Genomic DNA, 22541 nt, shown 5'->3' with positions numbered 1-22541 from the left:
TTTTCGATATCAGTGTGGTGTATTTTCTGGATTTGTGTGTGGATTAATTGCACCTCTGGCAACATACTACCCCCTACCTGATAGTTGAGTTTTGTTGCGCTGATCACGCTACCCACTGAGAGGTTTGGCTTCCTTTCTTGACGTGTGTTTTAGTCGCCCCCCCACCACCCCACCCTCGGGTTAGTTCTAGCATCCTCAACAGAGGGTGGTACAGAAACTTACTTAACAAGAGGGTTATGCAAAACCTTCCACACCACCTGTTTACCTTGGTGGTTATAGCACCCTTAATGTTAGGCAGTTTTTGTAACCCCGCAACTGATAATGTATTTCCCACTAAGATACCCTTCATTCCAATGTATGTTATGTTGATTTCTTGAAAATCTGGAGTAGATTTGAGAATTGACACGAGTATCCTGATTCAGACATTAAGTGAACTGTGTTTTATGTACTCTGTATGAATTTTTTTTTTCTCCACGCGTAGATGGGCACTTTGGTTCTTTAAAAATGATAAAAGCAAAACTTGGCAAGCAAATCTTCGTCTGATATCGAAATTTGACACAGTTGAGGACTTCTGGGCGTAAGTAAATCTTAACTCATTTGCCAAACTGCTTTTTCCTATACACTTGCACCCTTAAAGTATGCTTCTAATAATTAAATTGAGGATTTTAACAATTGGTGCCCAGTTTTAATCCATTGTTTGTTCTACTTCGTAATATTTTAATTTGAGAAATTTGATATGTACACTTTGGACCAGACCAACACCTTAAATGGTCGAATTCCCTCTGCAGCTGGTTCACCGAACAAGTCCCATGTTCAAGGCGTGTAAATCCTCAAAGAGGCTGTTGGCGTCAGCCCCAACCCTGTGTGCAAAACCTTCCATTCACCCCTGCATGGGAACTGGATTTGCATGCTTTCTGGTAGCACTTCATTAACAAATAAGAGACTTTGTAGTGCCAGATCCAGCACTGGGGATTGCCAACAAGCCTATGCATTCCCTTTCCCTGTGTCCGGTTCCTTACTTTATCCGATTACTTATTTGACCCAGTTACGTTTTATAGATATCTGATGTCAAGTAAGGTGTTTCACTCAATATACATGTATCTACAGCTCAGAGCCAATCCAAACTACATATTTGCAGTAATCACAGTAGAGGCCTCTTTAATCCCTTATATTATAGAACCTAGAGAAGCAGTACAAAATTAAAGTTGCAAGTTAGTAATTTACCTACCAATTCTTCCAAGGCACACCGAAAGATGATCTTACTCGCCGAGACTAAGCTGGGCTTGCATATAAGGAATTCAAATGGCCAGGTCACGAAATTCATCTTAACAGACGCAGGCCACAGCAAATGTGCGTCGGCATCCTTGTTGCCTCCAGTACCAGATTTGCAGGCATTATTAGAACTCTGATTTCCTTACTTACAGAGAGGCCGCCTGAGGTAAGGGCATTCTAAGTTCTACCCATGGATGCCACCTGGACTGCCTCCCTGAACACCTGTACATATTCGCCACATTCTGCTGCTTTGTTGAAAGGGCACAGATGGTAGTCAGATTCTTCCTGGTAGGGTATTCAATCAAATGTTCCAGTGTCATGAATGTAGTTGGTTTGTTTGCATGCAGGTACTATTTTAATACACTTAACAAGTGGGGACCAAGTATAAGGTTTCGAACAAAACAAGTTACCAAAGTAAATTTGTGAGCTTGGGGCCCGCCAACCCACGGCTATAGTTGTGGAGACCAAACAGGAGCTACAATAAGGTGAAATCTAAGCCAACTCCCCTAATTATACTGTCTCCTATAAAAAAAGGTTGTCCCTACAGAGCCTGAGGAACAACCTGTATTTTAAAAAAACATTTAGATGCTGCTGTTTTCTTCATGCTTGATCTTCAAAACATGAGGTTTTGGGAACCTGACATTAAAGCACACTTTAACTTGCACCACAAACATTTGCAAGACATTAGATACTACTTGTCCTGTCCCTGCCAAAATGCTTCTCTAAGGAAGTCATATAATGTTCGGCTGGAAGCATAAGTCTTCTCAGAATTTATATTGGGACCAAAAACTATTCCCATTTTGCCAAGACATGCCTAAATGGACCTTCACGTTTGACAATTGAACGTTATGTAAAAATATTTGACTTGAATGTTAAATGTCAAAACATGTACCATTTTACAATCATTGGTCTTTCCTTTTATGCTTGTTTGAGTTTGTGATTTCAGTTTCTTAATGTTTTAGTTTTATTAGCTTGGTTCCATCAGTTGGTCATGCAAATATTAACTCTTTGCAGTAGTGATCTTATCATATGTTGTATTTAAATGTTACTAGAGTCTGATTTTCTCTGTATATCTTAAAGGCATCTGTTACTTTTGCAGCACACAGCACCCTTTGGGCAGTGTTTCTAGGAACCCTTTGGGTTCTCCTTTTTATATTTAATTTTCCCTAAGAACTGCTTTTCTGAAAGAGAGATGGAGACTTTCTCCAGCATGGGGTCTGGCATGGATTCACATGCTCATGAATATTCCCCGTCAGGCTGGGAATCCTCGGTAAAGAAAAATCAGTTTCGTTTCTGATCTGTCTTTCGTAGTAGTAACCAATCACTGATCTCTGCGTCATACTGACCACAGCCAATGACTGCCATCTCCCTAAGCCCCGCCTCTGGCAGCCATCTTCAGATTTTTACCGCACGTTCAAGTGTTGGGATCCTCATGCTATTGCTCTCGAGCGTTAGTGCTTTTTTCGCGCTTTTTCTTAGGAACATTTTCTCTTTTTCGGTCAAAAGAGCCTCAAGCTCCACCGTTTCTTTATCTGATCAACGGGGACCCGTGTCGGATTCTTCTACGCCCCTAAAGGGTGAAGATTTCGTCGAGCCACGCTTTTGGAGGACTCCAGAAGTTTCTCAGGCCCTTCTCGAGCATGGCCCAGGAGAAGGGAAGCTCGACGCCCGGAAAGCTGTTCAGGGTCTGCCCTGGATGCCAGCTTCAGAATGTCTTTAAGGAGGACGAACACCCCCTTTGCCTTTACTGTCTGCATGAAGACAAGACGCACGTGGAGAAGGACTGTGCGTTTTGCGGCAATATGTCGGAGCGGACCATGAAGGACCGCCATCAGCGTCTCGCCAACTGGCTGGAAGGAAAGAGCCCGTCAGGCGAGAAGAAGTCCGAGCGGTTTTCTAAGACCTTTGAGGGCGCCCCGGCGACGGGGGGTCCAACAGAAGGCCAAGCACGGCGAGTCCGCTGGCACCGGGAGCGCCGAACGGTCGGGCTCTACGGGCGCCAGGCAGGGCGCATCCTCCCCGGCGCCATCAACCACGAGCCAGCGCTCTGGCTCGGGTAAGAGGAAGGCCGAGCACCCGGCGAAGCTCCTGGAGAGACCCCGGTCGTGCTCGAAGGCCCCATCGGAGGGGGAGCGAGGTGGTGACCCTCCCCCCAAGGAGAAGGCGGTGAGCGCACCTAAGGTGGTGAAAGCCTTGATCCATCCGGCCAAGACCTCTATCGAGACAGTCGCGGCAGCCCTGGCTCAGCCTGTGGAGGCTACACCAGTGGTGGCGACCTTGGGGCCTAGAATCTCCCTGCCACCGCGGAGGGAGTCCTCTTTCATGCCCATCGACAGGACCCCCGTGAAACCTCCGACAGAGAAGAAAAAGGGGGGGCGGGAGGTCGTCGTGGATTTGGCCTCAACCTCTGAGGAGGAGCTGATCGAAGTCTTAGGCCACGGCGCTGGCGTGGAAGAAGACCATCCTGTCGGGTGGGACCCCGACGTGGGAGACGACGAGAACGTCAAGGGTGCCGACGGGGCTCCTGATCCCCTGTCGGAACCCCCTCAACCAGTGCCGCAAGAAACTTGGCGGCCATTTTGTTGGCTATACAGTCCTTATGCTCGGAGATAAGGACGAGACTGCCGTTGCCACCAACGGAGGAACCGCTCCCGATGGGGGACCCAGAGCCAGGCCCTTCTGGGAGCCCTCCTCTTAAGAGAAGAAGGATTCATCCTCCACCTCCTTTTCAACCATCGCGCCCTGCTCAGCCCTCCTCCCCGTCCACGACACATGGGGATGATCCGGGGACTGACACGGCCGCGACGGGTACAGGCGACGAGGTTTACGAGGATCTCCCGTCGTCACCTCCCACCTGGGCTTCCCCGCCCGAGGAGATTGGATCGTTTCACGCCATGATCGCCAGGGCATCCGAGCTTTTCCAGCTCTGCCCGGAAGGGAAGAAGAAGGAGGAAGGTGTCCTTTATCAACGGCGCAAGACCAAGAGGAAGACGGTCCTCGCTGTACCTCTACTGGACGATATCTGGGATGAGGGTCTCTCCCTCCTCAAGAACCCATCCACAACGCCGGCTAGAAGGGATCGGTACGAGAAGAAGTACCGGGTCCCGGACGCGGCCCCCTTGTGCCTTTGGGCACAGCCGACCCCGGACTCGGTCGTCTTTGCGGCGGCCAGGAAGAAAACGGGGGGGGGGGGCGCGGCCTCTACGTCAACCTCCCCGCCGGACAGCGAGGGAAAGAAATTGGACACGATGGGACGCAGAGTCATCTCATCGGCAGCGAGGACGATTAAGGCTGCCAACGCCTTGGCTATCGTAGCCCGCTACGACAGGGAGTTGTGGTACAAACTCGCCCCCCTGCTGGACTTCCTACCAGACAAGAGGGCGGAGGCCCTAGAGATCTTGCAGGAAGGAGAAGTGGCGTCGGACCACGCCATTACGATAGCGACGAACACCACTGACACTGGATTTCGCCAGTTGGGCAACGGCGTGTGCCTTAGGCGGTTTGGATGGCTCAAGGCTACTGACTTCCGTCAGGACGTGCAGACCAGGGTCTTGGACATGCCGTTCGACGGGAGCAACCTGTTTGGGAAAATGGTGGACGATTCCCTACAAGCCATCAAGGCGGAGACGGCCCGGGCTCTTGGTGTTCTCCAGCAACGACGGCCGCCCTTTCGGAGCGGCGGAGGCAAACAGGGTGCCTCCAAAGGTTCCAGCGGCGGATTTTCCACCTATCGTCAAGCGGCCCGTTTGTCGTCACAGGAAGCCTACAGGGGACGAGGCAAGTCGGGCGGACCCCGCCGTCGTCGCCAAGGAGGACAAGGCGGCAAAGCCTCGTCGAAGCAGGACTGAACCGGCCGTGGGGTCGGGCCCCCACTGAAGCATCCCGGTGGGAGGCCGGCTGGCGAGCTTCGTCAGCGTGTGGGAGTCCATCTCCACCGACCGTTGGGTGCTGGACGCCCTGGCTCAGGGTCACGCGCTTGAGTTTCTAAAGAGGTGCCCGCTCGTCACCCCTGTGGCCAGGAAGGAACATCACGTCCCTCAACTTCTCTTGGAGGTAAGGGCGATGCTCAGGAAGGGCGCCATCGAGCTCGTCCCAAAGAGGCTTCGGGGCTCCAGAGTTTACTCAAGATACTTCCTCGTGAAGAAGACTGGAGGATGGCGTTCCATCCTGGACCTACGACGACTGAACAAATTCATCAAGGCACAGAAGTTCCGGATGGTCACCCTCCAACACGTCCTGGGTCAACTGGAGGAGGGCGATTTCCTGTCGTCGTTGGATTTGGAGGATGCCTACTTCCATGTCCCCATCTTAAAGGGACACCGAAAGTTTCTCAGATTCGTGGTCCAAGGTCGTCATTACCAGTTCAGAGCCCTTCCCTTCGGACTGAGGTCGGCACCCAGGGTGTTCACCAAGTGCCTAGCACCGGTGGCGGCGCGGCTGCGCCTAGAGGGGATCCACGTCTACCCCTACCTGGACGACTGGCTCATCCGAGCAAAGACGAAGGAGCTCGCCGTGGAGCACACGGCAAGGACCGTCCAACTACTCACGGACCTGGGATTCTCCATAAACTACGCCAAGTCCCACCTGGTGCCCGCGCAAGACGCACTGTTTCTGGGAGCGAAGCTCGACACAGTGTCGCTTCTGGCCTCTCCGTCGGAGGAAAGGACGAGGGCCATCTTGGGCAAGGTGCAGCGGATGCTGGTTGATGACTCGGCCAGGGTGAGGTCAAGAAGTCCCTCCTCGGAATGATGTCTTCTTGAATTTATCGCATCCGCCTGTGCAGGCTCCGGATGCGCCTGTTGCAGGAGTTCCTGGACGCGCGCTGGATCCAGACGACGGGCAGCTTCGAGGAGAGGATGACACTCGACGAGAGTTTCCGACGAGCGATCTGGTGGTGGGGCACCCGCGCGCATCTGACGACGGGCATGGACTTCCAGACCCCGGGCCACCAGGAGACAGTGACCACAGATGCCTCCCTGGAGGGGTGGGGAGCGCACACAGAAAACCTGCACGCGAGGGGTCTTTGGCTGCCGGTGGAGAGGTCCCTCCATATCAACGTCCTGGAACTCCGTGCAGTGTTTTGGGCCCTCGGGTCCTTTCTTCCGTCCCTAAAGGGCAAGGTGGTGAGGATCTTCACCGACAACACCACCACCATGTTCTACATCAGGAAGCAGGGCGGTACCAGATCCCCAGCCCTGTCCAAGGAGGCACAGGATCTGTGGCATTGGGCCGTCGCCCAAGGGATGTTTCTGGTGCCGTTTCATCTGGCAGGAATAAAAAACACCATCGCCGACTCGCTCAGCAGAGAGCTGCGCTCGTGCCACGAGTGGGAACTACGACAGGATCTAGTGGACCGCCTCTTCCGACGGTGGGGCACACCCCAGATCGACCTGTTCGCGACGGCGACGAACTCCAAGTGCCGGAGGTTCGCCAGCAGGTTTCCCCAGCCGAGGAGCATGGGCGATGCCAGGGGCCTGTTCCTATATGCTTTCCCTCCATTGCCGCTGCTGATCCGGCTCATCGACCAGCTCAAGAGGTCACGGTGCAGGATGATCCTCGTCGCACCTGCGTGGCCGAGGCAGATATGGTTCCCGGACCTTCTGGACTTGTCAGCGTCCCCGTCAATCAAACTGCCAGTGGACGCGGATCTTGTCTCCAGGGAAGGAGGCGCCATCCTCCATCACGACCCGAAGTCGCTGAACTTGCAGGCCTGGCTCCTGCAGCGTTAGAGTTTGGAGGTTACGACATACCGGGCGACTGCAGAGAGGTTCTTGCAAAGGCCAGGGCGTCCTCAACTCTTAAATGCTACGAACAGAAATGGAAGAGGTTCTCTGTCTGGTGCCACGCACAGAAGATTAACCCTCTACGGATTACGGCTCCCTAAGTACTGCCGTACCTGCTGACGCTGGCCAAGGCTGGACTGGCGCACGCTTCCATCAAGATTTATCTTGCTGCGATCTCCCGATACACCAGAACCACGGGACGGTCGTCTTTGTGGTCTCATCGTCTGGTGAAAGAATTCATGAAGGGACTGTTCAGATCGTTCCCGCCGGTGAAGGCCCCGGCCCCGGCGTGGGTGCTCAACGTGGTGCTGACCAAGCTCATGGGATCTCCGTTCGAGCCTCTGCACTCGGCTCCGTTGAAGTTCTTGCCGTGGAAAACAGCGTTTCTTGTGGCCATTACCTCCGCACGACGGGTGGGGGAGATCCAGGCCCTTTCCTGCAAGCCCCCGTACTTGACTTTTCACGACACGAGGGTAGTGCTCAGGACGCACCCCTCCTTCATGCCCAAGGTGCCGTCGGACTTCCACCTCAACGAACCCTTGGTGTTGCCTGTTTTCTTCCCGTCGCCTTCGTCGCCAGCTGAAAGGACTTTGCACTCGCTGGATGTGGCTAGAGCGCTGAAGTTCTACGTGGACCGCACAAAGTGTTTTCGGAAGACGTCACAACTTTTTGTGAACTTTGGACCTGTCAATCAGGGGAAGGCTCTCTCGAAGGCTTCCATTTCCAGATGGCTTTCCGGCTGTATCATGTACTGCCATCGGTTGGCAAACCGACCGCTGCCTGGCCGTCCGAGAGCCCATTCCACCAGAGCGATCGCAGCTACCACGGCGTTCCTATCTGGTGTGCCCTTGCTGGACATCTGCAGGGCTGCTACGTGGAGGTTGACGCACACCTTCACGAAATTCTACTGCGTCGACCGGGATTCCAGGGAGGAGTCCAGGGTCGGCCAAGCAGTGCTGCGCAACCTGTTCGCCTAAGGTGAGCCTGGTGAGGAGGTAAGAATTGCTTAATGTTGAGTTTTGATGTAATGCTTAATGTTGAGCCTTTGCCACCTCCCGTGGTTGTGCATGTCTGTACTGCTATGTATTCTTTTATTCATGAGCATGTGAATCCATGCCAGACCCCATGCTGGAGAAGGAACAAGTTACTTACCTGTAACTGTTGTTCTCCAGCATGGGTCTGGCATGGATTCACATGCGAACCCTCCCGCCTACCCCTCTGCGGCTCTTCACTTGGTCATACTGCCTCTTCACGTGCTACCAAATCTGAAGATGGCTGCCAGAGGCGGGGCTTAGGGAGATGGCAGTCATTGGCTGTGGTCAATATGACGCAGAGATCAGTGATCGGTTACTACTACGAAAGACAGATCAGAAACGAAACTGATACTGATTTTTCTTTACCGAGGATTCCCAGCCTGACGACGGGGAATATTCATGAGCATGTGAATCCATGCCAGACCCATGCTGGAGAACAACAGTTACAGGTAAGTGGTAAGTAACTTGTTCCTTGTGTCCCTCCTCAAATGTTTACTTCTGAGAGATTAGCACACACCACATTATGTGGAGTCGCTAGGGGATACTTAGTGTCCGCCTTCTCTCTGCTCCTGTGACTGTATAGTCACAATGACAACCCTAGTTTTATGACTGGTGGCAGTGTACGTGTTCTACCAACTTAGGTGCTATTTTCTACCACAGACTGTATTCACAGACTCAGTTATGCACCAATGGGTCACCTATGTCCTAACATGGTTGCTCCTTTCTTTTGACAGTTCTTGCATGGTTGTCCTTTGTTAGCCCTTCTACCATTCTGGGAGGAGGAGTTCTAAATGTGTGTTTTTGCCTTTGACAGGAAGCCTTGGGCGTCCCTGCCTAGGATCCAGTGTGTCTGCAAAAGCAGAAAGCAGGGCAGGAGTTTTACACTCCCCTGTCCTTTGTCTGCCCGAGTGCCTGAATGGAACCAGTTCCCACTGGGGGGCTGGCTGTCCTGATTAGACCACCACCCACCCCTTTCTATAAACTGCTGGGAGAGTTTTCAGAGGAGTGAAAGGGAAATCCAAATAAAAGGCGAGGTTCTTGAGGTAGAAGCTGAAGACGAGCAGAGATGCCTGCAGACCCTTCTGTTAGGACTGATTTAAAAGGGGTAAATACATTCTTTAATGTTCCCTCCCCCCTACTGTGTGGGCCGAAGTCCTCCAAGGCCAGACGGATCAGTCTATGGGAGTCTTGGACAGTTGTTTCTTCACTGCTGTCAGATGTTCTCGATAGTCGGTGATGTAAAGTTTATATAAAGGGTAGTGAAAATATCTCTAATTTGTTATAAATCAATGGCGGTATGCCGAAAGGAGAACTCCGCGAAATAGCGTCCGTCTACAATGGCGAAAAAAAAACATTCGAATGGAATGTGTCCTCCCACGTATTCCTCATTTTAGGATCTTCGTATCCTGCCAAGCAGCAAAGCTGGCAGGATACGAATATCATAAGATGAGGAATACGTGGGAGGAACATCCAGTCGAAAGAACGTTACAGTTGGTAAGTAACTTGTTCATCTGAGGGACCTTGACACGTGAAGGACCATGGGTACAGTGGGCGTCACACTAGGTATAGTATTACTGGCACGCCCTGTAGACTTCCCTTTTCAAATTTCGAAGACAACTGTAATACTCTGCAGCTTCCACTAGATGTTTGCCTATGCACAGCATGTGAATCTAAGCAGATACAAGCATCAGAAATACGATTACGGTGAATAATGTATCCCTTATTATTTATTGGCCAAACACACTATAGAAAAATGACTATAGAGCTATCACACAACACTAGCAATAATAAAAATTGCATACATTCACTTATCAGAGGGCATAATATACATCACAGACTCCTGCAAAAGGGAAGGTTATATTATGCACTTATAGGTCCACAGAGAATGATCCCGTCCAGCCCTAGGTTGTCTGGGGCATTTTGCCCAATAGTTCAGGTAAAGTTCCTCATATTCTTTGAGGCAGGAAAAAATGCATGTATGGTCTCTGGAGTCCCGTGAAGGGCTCTCATTGTCAGAGTACAAGTTAAACTAGCTAACAGAAGTAGACCCAACTTTTAGAAGTCTTGCGCAAGCAAGCTGTAGCAAAACTAGTATTGTTATTATAAAGTTTATTATAAGCCCATAGACTTATAATGGGAGTTTAGGGGTAGGTAAGAATCACTGTAACTTACCCCCCACCTCCCGTACTCAGATTCTTCCCAAGTCTTGGCAGAACAAAGGAAGAGGGTCCGAGATTGCTTTTCCCTCCGTTAGTTGCAGTCCCCTATTCACAGGGGTGGCCGCTTCTACCTGATCTCCGGTTGGTGTCTTTCACAGGTGCAAGGACTCTCGAATGAAGAATGCAGCAAAACCTGATGCAGGACCCCCCTCAGGACTGGACTCTGGTTACGTAAGCTATTTCGGACGGTGGTCGGCGCAGCACGGCGACGCAAAGAGACCCAACTGCCGTGGTGAGACTTGGTATACTATCTCGGGTCCCCTTGATGCTAGGACGATATTTCGCAGAGGTGAGTCTTGTAGGGCCAGCGGAGGATCCACAAAGTTCCAGGTCGAAACATTGAACAGTAACGTTGGCAGCACAGTAGCCACAGGATGGTCCGGGACACTTCTGAAGGCTCTTCTTTTCAGGGTACCGAACCGATGTCGGGAATGGATGTTCCCTCCTCTTCCAATGTCGCAGCTCCTTCTTAGGACTGCTAAAGATATTCTGCTGCTGTCCTGGAGGAGCCCTGTTTTGCTGAAGTTCGTAGCCAGGCCTCCTGACGGGTCTGTGGTTTCTTCACATGTCTCTAAGCTGGATTGAAGTCTTGGCTCCTTCAGGTTTCTCCAGGATCTCTGAGAAATGATTGCAGGGGTCCCCTTTTTATCCTAAAATCCAGTTAAGAGCTGAAACTTCCACTAGTCAATAGCAGGACTAGCCCACACACACCCCAGCAGTAGTCCAATCGGGACCACTGGTGGGAACACTCATGCATAACACTCGGACAAAAACCAGTTTGCGGATTGGGACCAGACAGTCCCAGCCCACATCCTGCCAGCAAACGCGCACAGCCCTCCAGTAGCCCGCCAAAAGCTTCTGCTTTCGCAGGCACTGGATGTCTTTTATAAGGATTTTCCTGGCCTAACAGGCCAGGGAGAAGGTTAAAAAACATGATGGGGAAAAGCAAGTAATCTCATGGCATGCCCTTGTTTGTTCCGTAGACAGTTATGAGACAACCGCAGTAAACCGAAAACAAAAAATGGGGAAAAGTGACTCCTGCCACCAGCTTATCCTTTCATCACACCCCAAGACGAACAGCAGATCGAGCCATCCCCCGAGGTGCTGTGACCTTCCAGGGCTGCAAACCGCGAATACCAGGGGGCCTCTGACCCATTTGCAGTGAAACGTATTTGCAAGGCCGAATCCGCCCAGAACTTTGAGCTACAGTTGGACCTCCAGAGGCACGGGTCCCACTCATCAAAGTTCCCTCACCAGAGTTCTGGATGAAGAACTTGGGAAGATTGACCCAGCGATAACTGTCCTTTGTGGGAGCTGATAAAAAAGGTGCCGAAACTGTAGACCAAAGCGGGAGACTGAAGAAATCCATGCTGAGGGCCCTCTCACGCGACTGCTGCTGTGACATCCCACTCGGAGGCCTTCCTTTCGTCACCATGCCGAGGAATTAGGAGACTGGGTCCGTCGCTGCTGCACAGAAGAGAATCCAGCTATGTTTGCTTCTAGCCCAAGGTACTGTGGGGCAAAAGATAGAACTTAACATCAGCCGAAGAGTTGCTTGAGTGTGAGCGGAGTGCGTTATAAGGTGTTTGGGTGTCCACCCCTACCAACAGCTTGTATCCATAATAGAATCCTTTGCATGGCCGTTGACATGGGCGTGACTGTGACACTATCCCTAATGTGACGTGTAGTGTACCCAAAATTCCACACATGTCCCTCGGATTCTTTTTCCGCCCACCTAGTTCGGTTGCCTATGCGGAGCTCTCGAGTTTTACATTGCTAACTTTGTCCCTACGGTCGTCTAGTCTCCTGACTAATCCTCTCAACGACTGCCTCGTGGGTTTCCTGCCACAGACATCTCCAACTGCTCGGCGACTGTCGACTGCGTGGCCTCGGCCATCCGGCCAGGCCCTTTGAGTAGGGAGATTGGGGCCCTGGCTTTATTCTCTAAGAATGTATTTCCTTTACCCCTCTTTCTCTTCTTGATCTGGCTGCCGCTGCCCTCTGCTATGGAGAGGATGCCCTTTACATTTTGCCCTTCGTGTAACCGCAAGTTTCCTTGGAAGGGCACCCATCGCTGATGCAATCAGTGTCTTTCTAGAGACTACAACGAGCGCTCCTGCAAGGCCTGTAAGCTCTTTCGAACGAAAACGTTGAAAGGCAGGCAGACTAAACAGTGGTCGGCCTACGCTATGCAGGCCAAAGGTTTTTCCCCCGTTGGCGCCATTGCTTCGGACGACGAGGAATCCGTCTGCAGCCATGGCTCCGAATTGGAAGCCATTGACCTTTCAGCAGACTCTGAAGGCTTCCAAATGCCCGTCCCCGACAGACAGGCCCTTGGCTCTGTTATGGGGAGAACACATCCCGGCGACAAGGGCACCCACACCATGTCTACAAAAGCACACAACCCCTAAGGAGGGCACAATGCCAACGGGGCCGCCGAAAAATTTAGATGGCACCTTCCGAACCTCGCGGTTCGGCACGCTTCACACCACCGCTTTTGCGGCATGCGACTGGGCATCCCTCTGGAACAGGTGTTCACCCTAAAAAAACATTCCGGCATCGACACACCGTCCAAGGGTCGCGCAAGCACCTTAGGCCTCGGTGGAGTCACCGACTGCACCTTCAAGCGCGTCAAAACCTTCGATGCAACCGCCAAAACTTCACGAAAGCCTTGAGGCTGTCATTTCGGCTATCATAGAGCACAAGGGCATCCCCTCTCGTCGAGAGGAGTATTCTGAAGCCCTGCTGCCTCTCTCTATGGCCTTATTGGGATAAGTGCCCCCTACTGGGCAACCTTTTCCACTTCAAGACCCTTCTGCCTCTTTCTTATGCACTAGGGAGAGGTTTAAGCACTACATGGACAAAGTTGCCTAGTTTATTGACTTTTCACACAGGTACATTACACCAAAAAGACCCAGCGAAGAGGACTCCTGTCCCATACCTTACAAACAGCAGAAATTACCCATCTCTGTACAGGGACACTAGGAAGATCCCAGAGGACCCAACACAGGAGGATCCTTATGAAGACCTTAATCCTTTCGCACAAGACACGGCTGATCGCGACCCAGACTGGGATCATGATCAGGGTCCTTGGCTATCACCAATGCATACACCTGACCCGAATGTCATCTGCCTAGACTCCCCCCACCCCCTTCCCACAGGGGGATTAGTCACCTGTTACCGATCAGACATTGTTTAATGCTGTTTCAAAGAGGGCAGACGATCATTTCCAAATTGCAACACATGAGGCAGCTCCAGACTCAGACTTCGTAGAGGATATCCTCAAAATGAAGGCTCCAACTTGTCAAGCCACCCCCCTACTAAACTCTGAGAGATGCCTGGCCCCTTCCTTGCTGTCCCTGTCTCTCACGGGCGGTTAACCCCCGGGTTGAAAAACTATTCTGCCCATCACCTTCTGACCCGCTCTACATAAGGGTTCATGCTACACCAGATTCCTTGGTGGTCACTACCACTTGCAGGAGGGCAGGGGTCCCAAAGTCTTCGGCGGAAGCCCCTCTGGGCAAAGACTGTAAAAAGCTTCATGCCCTGGGTAAACTGGTTACCGCCTCAATAATGCCACTCTCTTGTCAAGTTAGTGCTGTCCAGTGGGGCCTAGTTCAGGATGGTCTTCAAGATGTTCCAGAGCCCTCCTGATCACGCCTGCTGGCGGTCGTGGCTGAAGGCAAACCAGTCACCCATAATATATTGAATACTCTGGACTCTGCCGAGACTGCTGGACGCACCCTAGCCCAGGGGACCTTACTGAGGATCCGCTTGGTTAAAGAACTCTGTAAACTCTGGCCTATCTGATCAACAAGCCAGTGGAGGACTCAAACCTTTTTGGGAAGGCTGTTGATGACTCCCTGGAGACTGCAAAGGAAGAACACGAAACGCTGCTTAGCCAGATCACGGCCAAACCCTTCCATCCGCATGGAGGCTCTAATACATGCCGGTCCTTTTGTGGCCAATCCTTTTCCTGCTCTCCCCAAGGACGATACGACTCGGGATTACCCCCTGGTCCTACAGCCAAGGCTCATCCAGTAACGACCAATACCAACAAAGAGGCCCTCGTATGAGCAAGGGTAGATGCAGGAACTCTACTCCTAAGGGCTGCCTGGCCTCCACCTCAGTGACTCGCCGGTTCAGGTCCCCTCCCACACTTCCCCGGTCAGGGGTCGCTTGTCATCATTCATCCATGCCGCGTAGGGGGATCACTTCAGACCAGTGGGTACTAAAGACCGTTGCCCATGGGTAAAGCATTGAGTTTCTCTGGCCACTTCGATACCACCCACTGAGAAGTAGATGCCTGTCGCCAGAACACCTTTTGTATCCTGCCAGAAGTAGTTCAGGTCCTGCTGGAAAAGAGTGCCATAGAAGTCGTCCCCCATCTCTAGGTTAGCAAGGGTATTTATTCACTGTACGTACTTGTTCCCAAAAAGGCTCCCACCATGCGCCCTGTTCTAGACCTGCACCCAGTGAACAAGTATGTCAAACCTCAAAAGTTCAGGATGACAACACTGCAGGAGGTAATCCCCCTGCTGTAGGAGGGGGATTACATGGCCACATTGGACATGAAAGATGCATATTTTCAAATATCAATCCTGCCAGCACACAAAGTACCTCAGGTTCCTGATAGAGGATACCCACTATCAGTTCAAGGTTCTTCCCTTAGGCATTGCCTCAGCACCAACGGTATTTATAAAGATACTGGCAGTAGTAGCTGTTAATCTGCGCAGGCAGTCCATCCCAGTCTATCGTACATCGACGACTGGCTCATAACAAGGGATTCATATGGGACATGTCGGACAAATACCCAGAAGACGGTAGATCTCCTATTCAACCTAGGATTATCTATCAAGAAAAAATCCAGTCTAGACCCCAATCGGGTCAATCAGTTTCTGGGGGTTCTAATCCGGACCAAAGATGGCCTCGTCTTTCCCTCCGAGTGTTGAAAACGTGCAGTTCCAAATCCCTCACTATGTAGCTAGTCACCGGGTGACCGTATGCAAAGCCATAGGACTGTTGGGGATGATGACTTCCTACATCTTCCTAGTTCCTCACGCTCGTCTGCACATGCGCCCCATGCAAGAGTGTCACTCGAGCCAATGGTGTCAGGCCAGCGGGACGATCTAGTGGTTGTCTCGGCAGTCCTAGTAAAGTCTCTGCTGTGGTGGTCAAGGGAACATCTGCAGGGGAAAACCTTCACCCTTCACGGCCTCTATCCCCCCCCACCCCAACACCCCCTGCAGTAGAAGCCACTCTCACCACAGATTCATCTCTGATGGGGTGGGGCTCACCACCTTGATCAGACGGTGCACAGCGTGTCTCCAGCAGTAGCATCCAGTCGCATCAACCTGTTGGAACTGCTAGCAGTGTTCAAGGCCCTGAAGGTCTTCCAAGCACACCTCCAGGGGAAAACAGTTCTAGTCCACACCACCAATACTATGGCCATGTACTACTTAAACAAGGGGGCACTCGCTCTGCAGGGCTGTCCAACTGTCCCAGAACATATGGAAGTGGGCTCTCAAACCCATTTTCCTCCTTTCACAACATGTTCCAGGTGAACTCAATCTTCGGGCAGACGTACTCCGCAGAGACTTCTCCCTACCAAGAGAGCACGAGTGGTGACTACAGGAGGACATTGTTCTCAACTTTTTTGCAGAATGGGGCTTCCCAGAGATCGATTTATTTACCACTCTAGGGAATGCCCAATGCCCAGATTACACCTCCAGGTACCCTCGGAACTGCTCCAACTGGCTGGAAGGGAAGAGCCTGTCAGGTGAGAAGAAGTCCGAGCAGTCTTCTGCGCCCCGGCGACGGGGGACCAACAGAAGGCAAAGCACTGTGAGTCCGCGGGCACCGGGAGCGCCGAACGGTCGGGCTCTTCGGCTGCCAGGCAGGGCGCATCCTCTCCGGCGCAATCAACCACGAGCCAACGCTCTGGCTCAGGGAAGAGGAAAGCCGAGAACCCGGCGAAGCTTCTGGAGAGGCCCCGATCGGGCTCGAAGGATCCAGCCGAGGGGGAGCGAGGCGGTGACCCCCCCCAAGGTGAAGGCCACAGGCCCACAGAAGGTGGTGAAGGCCTTGATTCACCCGGCTATGGCCTCTATCGAGGAAGTCGCAGCGGCCCTGACGCAGCCTGTGGAGGCTACATCAGTGGAGGCCACCTCCGGGCCCAGAGTTTCCCTGCCACCGCTGAGGGAAGCCTCTTTCAGGCCCATCGAGAAGACCCCTGTGAAGACCCCAGCAGAAAAAGGGGGTGGGGGGGGCGGTGGCCATCGTGGATACGGACACAACCTCCGAGGAGGCGCTGGTTGAAGTCTAGGAGGGCCTCGACAAGGGCGCTGAGGAGGCCCGGCCCCACAGAAAGGATCCCGACGAAGAGGACAACCGTCGCGCCCGCTTCCGGAGCCGCAGGACAACTCGGCGGCCATTTTGTTGGCAATACAATCCTTATGTACGGAGATAAGGACGAGATTGCCCCTACCTCCGACGGAGGAGCCGGAGCCAGGCCCGACGGAGGAGCCAGAACCAGGCCTGTCGGGTAGTCCCCCAAGCAAGTCGAGACGGACCCATCCAGCCCCACGTTTTCAGCCCTCTCGGCCTGCTCAACCTTTGCCCCCGTCCCAAGGGATGACACGGGAACGGACACGGCCACGACGGGCACGGATGACGGCGGTGACGACGGGGCGGATCTCCCATCGCCTCTGACTCGGGCCTCCACACCCGACGAGATTGGGTCCTTCCAAGCTATGATTGCCAGGGCATCCAAGTTTTTCCAGCTCTGCCCCGAAGAGAAGGAGGGGTTCCTTTACCAACGGCGCGAGGCCAAGAGGAAGACTGTCCTCGCCGTGCCTCTGCTGGATGACATCTGGGACGAGGGACTCCCCCCTTCTCAAGAACCAGTCTACGACGCCTGCTAAGAGGGATCGGTACGAGAAGAAGTACCGGGTCCCAGACGGGGCCCCCCTGTGCCTTACGGCGCAACCGACCCCTGACTCAAGTCGTCTCAGCGGCGGCCAAGAAGAAAGCGCGAAGTGGGGCATCAGCCTCAACGTCAACTTCCCCGCCGTACGGCGAAGGAAAGAAGCTGGATGCGATGGGACGGCGAGTTATCTCGTCGGCGGCAATAACGATTAAGGCGGCCAACGCCCTTACGATCGTGGCCCGCTACGACAGGGAGTTGTGGTACAAGATCGCCCCCGTTGGACTTCCTACCAGACGACAAGAGGGCGGAGGCCCTGGAGATCTTGCAGGAAGGTGAAGTGCCGTCGGACCACGCCATAACCGTGGCAACGGACATTGCCGACAGCGGTGTCCGCCAGCTAGGCAACGGTGTTTGCCTTCGAGGGCGTGGGTGGCTCAAAGTGACGGATTTCCGCCAGGACGTACAAACCAAGGTGTTGGGCATGCCCTTCGACGGGAACAACCTGTTTGGGAAAACAGTGGCTGAGTCCCTCCAAGCCATGAAGGCCCACACGGAGACGGCTCGGGCCCTAGGAGTTCTCCAGCAACGACGTCCGTCCTTTCGGAACTCCGGAGGCAAGCACCCCGGTGGTAGGCCAGCTGGCGAAGTTCGTCAGCGTGTGGGAGTCCATCTCCACTGACCGTTGGGTGCTGGACGCACTGGCCCAGGGGCACGCCCTCGAGTTTCTAAAAAAGTGCCCCTGCATTCTTCCCGTGGCCAGGAAGGAAAACCACGCCCCTCAACTACTACTGGAGGTAAGGGCGAGGCGATGCTCAAGAAAGGTGCCATCGAGCTCGTCCCGAAGAGGCTTCGGAGTATACTCAAGGTACTTCCTCGAGAAAAAGAAAACAAGAGGATGGCGGCGACTGAACAAGTACAACAAGGCACAGAAGTTCCGGATGGTCACCCTCCAGCACGTGCTGGGACGGCTGGAGGAGGGCGATTTCCTGTCGTCGTTGGATTTGGAGGATGCATACTTCCACATCCCCATCACCGAAAGTTCCTCAGGTTCGTGGTTCAAGGAGGGCACTACCAGTTCAAGGCCCTTCCGTTCGGATTGAAGTCGGCACCCAGGGTTTTCACCAACTGCCTCGCACCAGTGGCGGCGCGGCTGCGCCTGCAGGGGATCCACATCTACCCCTACCTGAACGATTGGCTCATCCGTGCAGGGACAAGGGAGCTCGCCGTAGAACGCACAGCGAAGACCGTCCAGCTGCTCACGGACCTGGGGTTCTCCATCAACTTCCCGAAATCCCACCTGGTCCCCTCGCAAGTCGCACTTTCTGGGAGCCAAACTTGACACATTGGCGCGTCTAGCCTCGCCGTCGGAGGAAAGGACAAGGCCATCCTGGGCAAGGTGCAGTGTCTGCTGGCCACGGATGTAGCCAGGGTGAGGTCCATCAAGTCCCTCATCAGGATGATGTCCTCTTGAATATATCTCGTGCGCCTGTGCGAGCTTTGGATGCGCCCTCTACAGGAGTTCCTAGACGCCCGCTGGATCCACGCGACGGGCAGCTTCGAGGACAGGATCCCTCTCAACGAGACCTTCCGACGAGCGATCCAGTGGTGGGACTCCCAGGCTCATCTGGCGGCAGGGACAGACGTTCAGACCCCGGCCCACCAGGTAACGGTGACGACGGATGCCTCCCTGGAGGGGTGGGGAGCGCACACCGGAGATCTTCCCGCGAGAGGCCTCTGGCTCCCGGAGGAGAAGCCGCTCCACATCAACATCCTGGAGCTCCGTGCAGTGTTCTGGGCCCTCAGGTCCTTTCTCCCGTCGCTCAAGGGCAAGGTGGTGAGGATCTTCACCGACAACACCACCACAATGTTCTACATTCGGAAGCAGGGTGGGACCAGACTCCCTGCCCTATCGAAGGAAGCCCAGGATCTGTGGCACTGGGCTGTTGCCCAAGGGATGTTTCTGGTGCCGTTTCATCTGGCAGGGATAAAAAAAATACCATCGCCGACTCACTCAGCAGAGAGCTGCGCTCGTGCCACGAGTGGGTACTACGCCATGATCAAGTGGATCGACTCTTTCAGCGATGGGGCAAACCCCAGATCGACCTGTCGCGACGGCGACTAACTCCAAATGCCAGAGGTTCACCAGCAGGTTTCCCCAGCCGAGGAGAATGGGCAACGCCTTCTCGTTCCCCTGGGACGGCCTGTTCCTATATGCGTTCCCTCCGTTGCTGCTCCGACTCATTAACCAGCTCAAGAGGACCCGGTGCAAGATGATCCTCGTTGCACCGGCGTGGCCGAGGCAGATCTGGTTCCCGGACCTTCTGGACTTGTCATCGTCCCCACCGGTCAAGCTGCCGACGGACACAGCTCTTCTTTCCAGAGAAGGAGGTGCCATCCTTCATCACGACCCGGAGTCGCTGAACTTGCAGGCCTGGCTCCTGCAGCACTAGAGTTTGGAGGGTACGATATCCCGGCTGACTGCAGAGAGGTTCTTGCAAAGGCCAGGGCGTCCTCAACTCTTAAGTGCTACGGACAGAAGTGGTAAGTGGTTCTCTGTCTGGTGCCGTGCACAGAAGATAACCCTCTACGGATTACGGCACCTCAAGTGCTACCATACCTACTGCAGCTGGCCAAGGCTGGACTAGCTCACGCTTCTATCAAGATACATGTGGCGGTGATCTCCCGATACACCAGAACTACAGGACGGCCGTCCTTGTGGTCTCATCGACTGGTGAAGGGATTTATGAAGGGACTGTTCCGATCGTTCCCGCCGGTGAAGAATCCAGCCCCGGCGTGGGAGCTCAACGTGGTGCTGACCAGGCTCATGGGGCCGCCATTCGAGCCTTTGCATTCGGCTCCGTTGAAGTTCCTGTCATGGAAGACCGCGTTCCTGGTGGCCATCACCTCCGCACAACGCGTGGGAGAGATTCAGGCCCTATCCTGCAAGCCCCCATACTTGACTTTTCACGATACGAGGGTGGTGCTGAGGACGCACCCCTCCTTCATGCCCAAGGTGCCGTCGGACTTCCATCTTAACGAGCCCTTGTTACCAGTTTTCTTCCCGTCGCCTTCGTCGCCGGCCGAGAGGACTTTGCACTCGTTGGATGTAGCTAGAGCGCTTAAGTTCTACGTGGACCGAACGAAGAGTTTTCAGAAGACATCACAGCTGTTTGTGAACTTTGGACCTGTGAACCAGGGGAAGGCTCTCTCGAAGGCTTCCGTTTCCAGACGGCTCTCCGGCTGCATCATGCACTGTCATCGGTTGTCAAACCGACCGTTGCCTGGCCATCCGAGAGCCCATTCGACCAGAACGATCGCTGCTACTACAGCGTTCTTGTCTGGTGTGCCCCTGCTGGACATCTGCAGGGCTGCTACGTGGAGGTCGACGCACACCTTTGCGAGATTCTACTGCCTCGACCGGGATTCTAGGGAGGAGTCCAGAATCGGCCAAGCAGTGCTGTGCAACCTGTTGGCCTGAAGGTGGGCCTGGTGGGGAGATAAGAGTTGCTTAATGTTGAGTTTATGTAATGCTTAATGTTGAGCCTTTTGCCACCTCCCGTGGTTGTACATGTGTGTACTGCTATGTATTCTTATATTCATGAGCATGTGAATCCATGCCAGACCCCATGCTGGAGAAGGAAGAAGTTACTTACCTGTAACTGTTGTTCTCCAGCATGGGTCTGGCATGGATTCACATGCGAACCCTCCCTTCTTCCCCGCTGCGGCTCTTCACTTGGTCATACTACCACTTTACGTGCTACCAAATCTGAGGATGGCTGCCAGGGGAGGGACTTAGGGAGAGGACGGTCATGGGCTGTGGGCAGTGTGACCCAGAGACCAGTGATTGGTTACTACTAAGAAAGACAGATCAGAAACGAAACTGATACTGATTTTTTCTTTACCGAGGATTGCCAGCCTGACGACGGGGAATATTCATGAGCATGTGAATCCATGCCAGAGCCATGCTGGAGAACAACAGTTACAGGTAAGTAACTTGTCCATCCATGCGCTCAAACTGTCAACTTAGCAGCCTGGCTCCTGAGGTTGTAGATTTCGAGCACCTCCAGCTCCCTCAAAGGTGCATGGACGTACTCCGAGAGGCACGGAAACCGGTTTTGTACGATCGAACCGAAAAAAAGGTCTGACTGTACAAAATGACCAAAAAATGCTACCACCAAAGGTTAAAACACCAAAAGTTCAAACCTTTGGTGCCAGCGTTGCAGGTAAGTAAAAAAAAAAAAATTGAGGCCTTTATGGAAGGGGTAAAGAGACTTAATCCCCCCCCTTGCTCCAACATAGCTCCTGGATGGGACCTGAATGTTCTTACCGAACTAATGGGACCTCCCTTTTAAACCATGCACAAGGCTAGCCTTAAAGCACTCATCTGCAAGACTGCTTTCCTGATGGCGTTCACCTCTCTAAGGAGCGTTGGTGAACTACAGCCCCATTCAGTTCAGGTCCCATTTGTCACGATTCACAAAGATAAGGTGGTTTTGCCCAAACATCCTCGCTTTGCGCCTACATTTATCTCAAAGTTCCATGTAAAGCAATCCATAGGACTACCCCACCTTTTTCCAAATCCTGCTAATGTGGTGGAAAGAAGCCTCTACACACTGGATGTGAGGAGAGCAGTAATTTACTATCTGGAAAAGACAAGACCACTAAGGAAAACAACCCAGTTCTCTATCAGTGGCAGCTGGTAGAGAAGGGGACATTGTCTCTAAATCAGCAATACAAGTGGATTGTAAACTGCATCACTTTACTTTTCTCTCTTACCAAGAGAGAGCTACCCTTCATGCTTAGAGCTCACTCGACTCTGGGCACAGGGGCTACCATAGCTTTCATTGCAATTGTTCCCCTAGATTCCATTTGGAATGCAGCAACCTGGAGTTCTGTACCTTACACAACACTACTGCCTAGATACACACTCTAGTTCTGATTCCCAGGTGGGACAAGCGGTGCTACTGTTCCTTCACACATCCCACCACTATCTCTGGGTACTGCTCGCTAGTTTCTATGCACAGCATGTGATTCTAAGCAGATCCACAAGCATCAGAAGACCTGCATTACTCACCGTAATAGCATTTCTGATTATTGTATCTGCTTAGATTCACATGCACCCATCCTTCCTCCCCTCGTGGAGTAGAAGGAACATGCACCTCTTACACCATCTCTCGTCTGTACTCGCTCACGCAAACTATAAAGCTTCCTCACGGCATACAAAACACAACCAGAGGGACCTCGGCGCATGAGGGATTTTGGGTACATTATACGTCACGTTAGGGATAGTGTTACAGTCACGCCC

At 53.0% G+C, this 22541-nt stretch overlaps 1 protein-coding gene across 1 annotated transcript in view; it reads left to right on the top strand.

Annotated features, from left to right (window-relative positions):
• Positions 1–22541, top strand: part of EIF4E (eukaryotic translation initiation factor 4E) — a 416202-nt gene that overhangs the window by 117722 nt on the left and 275939 nt on the right. The window contains exon 3 of the mRNA XM_069630448.1: positions 482–577. Within this exon, the coding sequence (XP_069486549.1) occupies positions 482–577 (96 nt within the window). The remainder of the gene's footprint in view (positions 1–481; positions 578–22541) is intronic.

Source organism: Ambystoma mexicanum, chromosome 6q (assembly GCF_040938575.1).
Source record: "Ambystoma mexicanum isolate Mex_15411 chromosome 6q, UKY_AmexF1_1, whole genome shotgun sequence".
Lineage (NCBI taxonomy): Eukaryota > Metazoa > Chordata > Amphibia > Caudata > Ambystomatidae > Ambystoma > Ambystoma mexicanum.
The sequence above is the reverse complement of the archived record's forward strand: the minus strand, read 5'-3'. Positions and strand labels throughout refer to the sequence as shown.